Source organism: Humulus lupulus, chromosome 3 (genome assembly GCF_963169125.1).
Source record: "Humulus lupulus chromosome 3, drHumLupu1.1, whole genome shotgun sequence".
In the NCBI taxonomy this organism is placed as follows: Eukaryota; Viridiplantae; Streptophyta; class Magnoliopsida; order Rosales; family Cannabaceae; genus Humulus; species Humulus lupulus.
The window spans coordinates 41,597,688-41,607,796 of NC_084795.1; the positions used below are offsets into that span (position 1 = coordinate 41,597,688).

At 36.1% G+C, this 10,109-nt stretch overlaps 1 protein-coding gene across 5 annotated transcripts; it reads right to left on the reverse strand.

Annotated features, from left to right (window-relative positions):
• Positions 1–220: 220 nt before the first annotated feature.
• On the reverse strand, positions 221–5,290 carry LOC133822581 (putative pentatricopeptide repeat-containing protein At5g13230, mitochondrial). 5 transcript variants are annotated; one of them, XM_062254958.1, is made up of 6 exons: positions 5,140–5,290; positions 4,799–4,866; positions 4,224–4,281; positions 894–3,627; positions 632–742; positions 221–553 (listed from the first exon to the last, which is right to left on the reverse strand). In XM_062254958.1, exon 4 carries the CDS (start codon positions 3,476–3,478, stop codon positions 1,004–1,006), a length of 2,475 nt encoding a protein of 824 aa, XP_062110942.1. In that variant the 5' UTR covers positions 3,479–3,627; positions 4,224–4,281; positions 4,799–4,866; positions 5,140–5,290; the 3' UTR covers positions 221–553; positions 632–742; positions 894–1,003. The 5 variants fall into 5 exon arrangements, with proteins under 5 accessions (XP_062110942.1, XP_062110943.1, XP_062110939.1 ...); XM_062254959.1 differs by lacking the exon at positions 4,799–4,866 and having other exon boundaries at positions 632–736; XM_062254955.1 differs by lacking the exon at positions 4,799–4,866.
• Between the last annotated feature and the right edge of the window lie 4,819 nt (positions 5,291–10,109).

The window sequence follows — 10,109 nt, forward strand, 5'->3', positions numbered from 1 at the left end:
AAATGTCTTTTTATTTTTACCTAAACAGTCTCAAAAGTATTTTTTTTTAATTCTAGAAGTTAAAAGTATAAAAGTAGCTTAAAAACAGTTTAGCCAAATGGGACATTAGAAATGATGATCCAAATGGGACCTTAGAAATGATGATGATGTAAGCAGTAGAGTGTATATAGGATGTGTAATATTTATACCTATATAGATGATGTAAGCAGTAGAGTGTATATAGGATGTGTAATATTTATACTTATATAGCCATATATATAAGTTAATTGGAACGGTAAAAGAGTTCAAAATCTCACCTCACAGTAAAATGGTAAGAAATGTGCTAATTTTGACATTTTATATAAAATTCCCTATTTAATATGATAAAAAAAAAAACTAATTATGGATCCCAATCAGCCCAAAAGACATCCACAACTATTTTCTCACACAAATTTCATAGAATCGTCAGCGTGCCAGCAAAATTGTTATTCCTCAGAGAGCCAGCAAAATTCTTATTTCTCAGAGAGCCATGTCAAGTTCTATGAATTTAATTGTGTATATTGCACAATCACCACTGTTGAAAAAGAAAATAATTAGGTCCACAAAATCAGATACAGAATGACAAATTAAAAAGATTAAGAAACTTATTTACCGTTTATTTTTGTAAGGCTAGATTTAAGTCTAGATTTGGGCAAGATGATGAAGCCATCGATGGTTTGTTCAAAAGACGATTTTCCTCTTTGTTACTACCTACAGCCTGTTTCTAAAATGAAATTAAAAAAAAAAAACTCAATCATATGATGTCTCATATAAGAAAATTGAAGCATCAACATACAAATGTGAAAATGCAGGATACAGATACAAGTGAAGAACAATATATTTTGAGGCTAAGTGCAAAGGCACAACATGTTTACCTGGAATTAAGGCAGAAAATTACCAAATTTGATCTCCTAACAATCAATTTTTTCTAATCATGAGCTGACTGAAGTTGATAATTAGCTCTATACCCCTTTAGGCATATTAATTACCAGCAGTCGCCACAGGAGCAAATTCCATCGTGAAAGTTATGGAACCGGTTGATATCTCTGACAACAATATCTCTCTTCACAATCTTCGATATAGACTTCATTACAGCATGGCAATCAATGCATATCCGCAGATTTTTAATAATACGTATAGAGCTCCCAGGTGGTGTTCTAATTAGCCCAAATGCTAAAGCCAACCTCTCACTGTGTAACCACAAGAGGCGCTCTTTTTCACCCTCTTCCACTTGCAGTAGAATAGCCTTGCAATTAGGAACATATCCTGCCTTCAAGGTTTTTATGTTCAACCATTCAAGCATCCCTCTAATAAGTTTCATATCAGAATGAGAATTGTCTCCCACACAAAAATAATGAACCATCCCTTGGTTCTCAATCCAACTTAGGCCTAGTTCCTTCTTTACTCCATTCTTTTTCATGCTTTTCCTTACAAAAGCAACATTATTCCACCTCTTTGCATTGGCATATAAGTTTGACAATAACACGTGTGTAGCATCATCTTGGGGATCAATTTCAAGAATTCGCTCAGCAGATTGTCTTCCAAGTTCAACATCATTATGAATAACGCAAGCCCCAAGCAAAGCACGCCAGAGCATAATGCTAGGGTCATATGGAATTTCCTCAATCAATTTCACAGCCATATCGAGGTGACCTAATCTTCCGAAAAGTCCAACCATGCAAGTGTAGTGTTCTATGCATGGCTCAATCGCGTAATCTTGTGTCATAGAATTAAAATAAGTTCGTCCTTGTTCCAATAGTCCTGCATTGCTACATGCTGATAGAACACCAACAAAAGTCAACTTGCTTGGTTTACACTTTGTTTTCTGCATCATATCAAAAAGTTCTAGAGCCTCTGCACCTAGGCCATGCATGGAATACCCAGAGATCATAGCATTCCATGATACTTCATCTTGTTTGTTTAATTTGTCAAACACCAAGCGGGCATCTTTGATTCTCCCACACTTGGCATACATATCTATCAGAGAATTACCAACTGCAATATCCTTGTCATATATTGTTTTAACTGCCAAGGAATGAATTTGAAGTCCAGGATCCAAAGCTGATATACTAGCACAAGCACGAAGAGTACTAGAGTATGTGACACCTGTTGCTGGCACTTGTAACCTAAGCATCCTAGAAAATAAACTCAATGCCTTCTCCCCATCCCCTAGCTGCACATACCCTACAATCATTGTATTCCAACTAACATCATTTATGTTCGGTGATTCAACAAAGAGTCTCGTAGAGTTATCTATCTCTCCACATTTAGCATAGACATCCATTAGGGCATTTGAAACAAAAACATTTGTGTCAAGACAAACCTTGATTACATGAGCATGAATTTGCTTCCCTAAAACTAAATTTTCTTTGGTAGCACATGCTTGAAGCACACTGGCATGTGCAAATTCATTGGGGGAAACTAAAGCTTGCCTCATCTTAAGGAACAAATCAATAGCCTCATCACACTGGTCCTTCTGAGCATATCTCGCAATCATGAAGCTCCAAGGCACCACGTCAGTTTTGGGCATTTCTTCGAAGACCCGGCAAGCATCACCTATGTCCCCAGACTTGGTGTAAAGATCAAGCAAAGCAAGACCCACAAACTTATCGTCTTGATAATGTGATTTTATAACATATGCATGCATACTCTGCCCTGCATCCAAGGCCTCCAGACCAACGTAGGCCTTAAGCAAGGAAGCAAAAGTAAAATTATTTGGCTTGAAACCAACCATCCTCATCCTAAAGAAAAGCTCCAGTGCATCTTCAAAACACTCATTCTCAGCATAACAAGTAATCATTCCAGTCCAGGATACCATATCCTTGAAAATTATCCCTTTGAAAACATGGCTAGCAATATCAACAAGTCCACAAATGGAGTAGACATCGATTAGAGCAGTTGCAACAAAAGCATTAGAGTCATGACCCAACTTAAAGATACAAGCATGGAGATTCCAACCAAGCTCAGCACATCCCATCTTCACAAGCAACTTAAACATTGTAGTAAAAACGAATCCGTTAAGCTCGTGACATTCTCTATGCAGCCTAACAAATAAGTTAATCCCCTCAACAAAATGTTGCGACTCTGATAAGCCTTGAATCAAAGTAACAAATGAAATAGTATTTAGTTTGGGCATTTCTTTGAACAGGTTCTGTGCATCAGAAAGTAAGTTTGATTTGACATACATGTTGAGAAGAATGTTATTGGCAAACAAGTCCAAACAACCACCTCTTTTTAAAATCTCACAGTGAAGTCCCATTCCTCTTCTGGGTGTGCCATTTTCGATACAGTCTCGAAGCATGCCAGCATATTTGAAAGAATCAAAACCAAAAGCAGGCAACTCTAAAAGACTTCTGCTTTGTTGGGTCAAGCAAATGGCTTGGGAAAAAAACCCACAATGTAAAAAACTTGTCCAAATATTTATACATGGCAAATTTCTTTGACAAAGCAATCTGATCATGCTTCTTTGATCTTTCTTCTCAAGTCAGAAATCATCCACAAAAAAGACCCAGAAATCTTTTGCTTTTCGGTAATGGAAAAATACAAATGGGATAAAAAGATCTGTTTCTCACTTGTCCACATAAATCAACAAAATTAATGAGAAGGAACCTGCAAATGCACTGATGTATGGTTTCTGAGAAAGTGAAGGAATAAACAAAACTGCATGCCAAATAAAAAATGAAGATATCATTCTGTAAGAAGTCTAAACTTAACCATAAAGAATTTTAAATTTCAATAGGCCTAAACCATTTCATTCACGGGGACATTAATTACACAAGAATTACTTCAACAGTGATAAATCCAAAATAACCTGAACTAGGCTCCAAACTGCCAAAAGTGTGGTTGCAAAGTTTAGACCTTGGAATCCAAGAGACATCTCAAAGATCAATGAAGATTAGAAAATGACAGCAGTCTATTTTAATGCTCTCCACAACCCAGCCACAATCCATTTTATGAGAATCTGAGAATGATTACAATTCAATAGATTCTCTACACACAGCTTGTACAATAAATTCTTTCTAGTTCCCTATTATATGAACCATAATCACCACCAACACCAGGATAATAATAACAAAAACTTAAGGATAATATTAATTCTCCAGGCATAAATCAACTCTCCGTATCTATATATGTATGGGTTTTATTGTACCAGTGCATTTAAGTAAAATTAGAAGCAATGTTCTTAGAAAAAATGAAATGCCTACCTGGAGATCAACAACAATTTCAAGTCTGCTTCCATCAATTAGTCCACGTTCAAGAAATCTGCAAATCAGTTCCATAATTGTCAAAGAATAAAATAAAACAGAAATTACAGTAATTATACAAATATATATATCAATGCTGTTTCTTTTTCCCCAAAATATGAGTTCTTACGTGCCCATCAAAGTGCAAAAAGGAACTCATTTATTCCTTTTCACACAACATGCTATCTCTTTAGAGCGTGCAATACTAAGCTAAAATGAAGTAAAGAAGCAAAAGGCCCATTTTTATCCTATCATGCTTTCTCATTGGTAGAAATCGTAGCTAGTGCTATACAAGTAAGCTTTGATAACATAAACAATTTTTCATTTCCAGTGGAAGGCACTTCTATAAAAAAAATGTCAAAATAGTTAGTACATGCAAGATTTCTTGTCTCATTAACAGTTTTATGGAAACAAAAAGGTAGCAACCGACATAGAGAAGAAAACAGAAAAGAAAGTAACATCCAATCAAGATTTATATAACATCTCAAGAATAACAAGAGCGAGAACTCAACTAAACTGATTGAAAGGAAGCCCACCTCAAATTATTAGTATTGTGATAAGTAAACACCCTTCAGTATTTAGGCCACACATTGATCATTATGAGCTGGAAACACAGAAAAAGCCCAGAAACACGGGCCATCAAGTTCACTCAGGAAATTTATCAAGCAGAAGGAAGGCATTAAAAACAAGTACATCTAACTCAAAGACAGGTACTACAAAGCGAAGAAAAAAAAATCAAGTTTTGTCCTTAAAGACCTGAAGACAAACAAGGGGAAAAAATAGGAAGAGACGATCACAAGTGTAAAAAAAAATTATTCTTCATGAATGACTGAATATTGTATGAAGAACAAGAGAATGTAGAAAGAAATGAAGAAACCTTTTCGCAGATGTTTTTCAAACTGGCGGTAGAGCAGCAGAAACAAGATGCAGCCATGATTAGTAGCCCGCGGGAGAGAAGGTGGGACTGTGCTGGTTAGTGGGCAACAGAAGAAGCTGGGAAGGAAACAATCATTTCAGTTGTGTCGCGGGAAAATGATATTTGCAAATATAAAAATTATTAAAACGAACTATATTTTATTTTTTGTCAAATTTTTGTTTCTTCATTTTAAATATAGGAGGATTATATGGGGTTATTTTGTATTTCCGACCTGTGAATAATTTTCGGTGCGATTTTTTTATGATCGTGTATATTGTAGTTATTTAAAGCATCCAGCAAATTTTCATAAAATTCCGAATAATTTACAGTGGCAAAAACTAAATTCAAGCATCTTATTTTCCACTCGCATAAAAAAATTAGTCACATGTGTAACAACCTATTTTTAAACTAGTTTTCGGCACTGTAAATTATTCAGAATTTTCTAAAAATTTGCATAATGCTCTAAATAACTGCAATATATACGGTCATAAAAAAAATCGCTTCAAAAACTGTTCACGGATTCCTTAGAAATATTATATATAAAATTTTAAAAAATAAAATTTACCAATGTCCACTTCGGGATTTTTTTATAAAAATAACCTTTATGAATATTTTTATTAGCAATATAACTTTTCAAAAACTTTTATTAGCAAAGTGATTTTTTTTAATTAATAATATAAAATTTATTTAATGAAACTTAATTAACATTAAGTTAAACATTTTTAATGTTTTTTTTAATTGGAGAGTAAATTAGGAGAAATAGAGATTGAAACGATAAAAGAAACCCTAGAGAGAGAAAGACTTTTGCAGGCACCTCTCATTGACTTCTCCTCAATCACTCATCATCTCCATTTCAGCTATAAAAAAGTTATTAATGTACTTAAATCTTGTGTTTAACAATTGGGTATTTATTATTTATAATTATATAACTATATTTAGCATAAATTTAAAGTTTTTTGCCAAAAAAATGAAATTTTAGGGTGAAAATAGGTTTTGTTCGAAGTTGAAGATGAACAGTAAATAACGACCTTGTGCGACCCAAAATGAGTATGTTTTAAATATTTATAACTCGCAAGCGTACGAATCGTATATGGAGTATATCATTCGTGTAAGCACGAGATCAAACCCAAAGAAATTGACTAAAATAAAAAAAGAAACTATTTACCGAGTTTTTCATAAACTAGAATTATGAAAAATAAGAGAGCTAAAAAGAAAGGATTTAAAATATGCAAGCAAGATTTTTACGTGGTTGGGGCGTTAATGAGCCTTAGTCCACGAGTCAGTTGTATTTGAGCTCAGAGAGCTTTTAATAATGGAGTTTTCTGCAAGTTTAAGCAGAGTAATTTCTTACAAAAATTTTGGATCCCCTCTACAGTGCATAACTAGTCCTATTTATAGGCAGTTGGGTGCAATGGGCTTGGGCCGGACTAATTTGGGCCCAATAGGGATGTAATCACGGTTTGCTCGCTAATGGAGGCTTAATACAAATGATTTCGCTAAATAATATACATTAATCAGGGCCCATTGGGCTGGCTTGGGTGTAACCAAGCTTTACAGCTGACAACAGTACGTAGCCTCAGACTGGTCTGTGTGGGCTTCTAAGGAGATCCTGGGGACAGGATCTGTCAGAGTAGTGGCAGTACTGTTTCTCAATAACGGCGTACATTCTGTATGTAACCTCTTCTGCAGGTTAGTTGGGGAGACCACTGTAACTCCTTAGTTACTCAAAGACTGTTACTGTGGACTTTAAACAGTGCTTAACTCGCTAAATGAGTCATTTGGTTATAAACGTGCATCTAGGTGTTATTAATAGGCTAAGGTGAAAAATATCGATCAAAAGGAAATGATATATTTTATTTAAAACATAAAAATGTACATGGGCCCATAAAAGCATTTACAATTTATTTACAATCCAAAATGGTCATTACAATGTAAAAATTACAACCCGCCGACCTAAGCAGCAAAATATAGGGTTAACCCCTAGTTCCCCTGAGAAACACCTTGGCGGTGGTGGTCAAGCGGTCGCATATGTACACATCGCCACCTAAGCTCTCCACTCAAGGTTGGGTGAGCTTTTCTTTCCCTTTACCTGCACCACATAGCACCCGTGAGCCAAGGCTCGGCAAGAAAACTCATTACTGCATGTATACAATATCCATTGATGATTATGATAATCATACTGGGTTTGTAGCCCAAATCAGATAAGTGAAGATCAATAAAGATTTTGATAATCATGTTGGGGCGTGTCGCCCTGATCAGATGGTATCGAGATTCTAATAATCATGCTGGGCGTGTAGCCCTAATCAGATGGTATCGAGATTCTAATAATCATGCTGAGGCGTGTAGTCCTAATCAGATAAGTGATTGATGAGTAAGTCACGAACTTGGGCTCTGCACCCTTAGCCATGTGACGATGCTATCATGTGGGCCTTTTGGCCCTGACTCTAAGTAACTAGCCTTTAGACTAGACAGACGCTTTTGTTTTCATCAAACTTAAGGTCGGTCAAGCATTTCATGCTTATGTCGATTAGATCTAGTCTTTTCGGCTTGCGTTAAACACGCTAATACCGTTCTTGACTTATAAGCCAATACCATACGACCAATGCTCAATACTATTGCCGAACTTGACTACTAAATCATAACTTCACAATCAATACTGACACCATTGCCGATTCTGACTAATAAGTCAGTACCATTCACAGATAAGAAAGACTGTTAAGCATTTAATATGCAATCAATGTCCACATATAGAGCACTCAACATGTCTCATTAATAACCATGCATGTCACATACTGGGTGCAGTTTTCTTACCTCTGGTTCGAGCGTGAAACAATAAAAGAATGACCCTTGAGAATGATCGATCCTTTGGTCCCTTAGCGGTCACCTAGTCATAACCAAATATAACTTCCATCAATAAAATGAGTAATAAAAAATTCTCGGACCAAGACCTAGCCTTCGAAACATCAAACCCTACTAAACCAGGTAGTAGGAACAATCTCGAGGCCTAAGGTTTGAGTTCCCATGACAAAAACACATTTCTGGCCAAATAGGCCCTTGAGAACCGCGACCCTACTCCACTATGTTGCAGCCCGCCTCCCAAACAGAGGCGTCAGCCTCTTCTCTGTCTGCACCTAGCGCTGCGGCATACCAACCTAGCGTCGCGGCCCTACCTACCCATCAGCCAAAAACCCCTATTTTCTCCCATAAAAACCTCATCAAACTCTTATCAAATCAACCCAGAAATCACAACACATCATGTCCACTAATTTAACCACAAAACCCAAGCTTTAAACCATTTAAAACCTCATCAAATTCCCACTTCTATAAGCAAAACTTCAAGCTCAAAACTAACACAAAAATAGAGCAAGGAATCAGAAAAAGACCTGAAACCTTACCGTAAACTCAGGATTAAACCCTCTTCAATGGTAGAACACAATCCTAGACCCTCAAGGCTTGATTCCCTAGCTTGAATCCTCAATTGGAGCTTCAAAATTCCAAAGGAAAAAGAAGAAAAAAATGATCGTGGGAGAGAAGAAGGAAGGCTCTGTTTTGCTTCAGCTTTCTATAGCCTTCTAGTTCATATATAACCTAAGGTCAAAAGACCAAAATGCCCCCCAGACCTAACTAACTTCTTAACAGCTCCCAAGGGCAAAGTAGTCCTTTCTCCTCTAATCCTGTTAATCATAATTAACGTTCTCCAATTCCCATCATTCTCAAATAGTAATAATCATATCCCATTACCCTATAATTCTCGGTAATGTACTAATCATCATATTACCTCGAGACTCACCCCGAGCCCGGAAAATAACCCTGTTATGAACAAACTGCTAACTTGCATTCAAAGATTGTCTCATGCCGAATAGCTCGAACAAATCCACATTATAATGTGGCCTCATCATAAATCACCAACATGCATGAAAATATACAAATATGCCCTCAACGAGCCAAATTACCAAAATGAGCTTATAATGAAAGTGGACCCACATGCATGCATTTATCATCATATAATAATATAATTCACATAATTATGCATATAATCATTTAATGGCATAATAAATCAATTATGGCCCTCCCGGTCTTCTAATCCAACCATAACCCTCATTAGGGATTTTGGGGCATTACAACCACATTCCGTATTTCTTGGGAATGTGTCAGCGAAGATCAATCCTCCCCTATTCGGACGTCTGGTCTGGGTTCCTTTACTAATGTCCCGGTCCAATCACCACGACCCTAGTTCGTTTACCAGGGCTCGAGTTCATTATTGACAAGGTTGTACTCTCAGACTGTTGAACCTGCCACCCTTACTCGCATCCCAGATGATGCCTTTAGGTTGGGATCGGGAAGGTGAGTTGGGCCTGCATCTTGGTCCCGATTCCCTCGTTATGGTGGTGCCCATCGAACCATGTTGGGCTTATTGACGATTGGGCCACTAGGACGTTCCTCTTCCCCGTCCATTGGGGTTAGGTCGAGCCTTTAATCTCTTTGAGAGAACCCACGGATTCATTGTATCATGCCACGTGTCCGGGGGGAAAACAGGGATAACAGAAACTATTTTAAACCAAAATTAAATATATTCTAACCTAGCTCCAAAGATTGATAAGATTTAATGTCAAGAACATAAAATAAAAGATTGAAAATAAAACTATTTAAGAGAAGAAAAATAAATCAATTATGATTTTTTAATAAGTTGTGAAAGAAAGATTATTAAGATACTAGAATCCACAAAATGTAAGTTTAATAATATTTATTAGTATATTGATTCCCAAGTTTTAGTGATAGTTAAAATAAATCAAACTATCATTTTTCAAATAGATTTATAATTTAAACACAAATTGTTTCTAAAACATAGGATTTTTCGTCACATTTCAAAAAAATATAATTTCAAAATATTTAATGTGAATCAACCTAATGAAACAAATAAAAAATCAAAT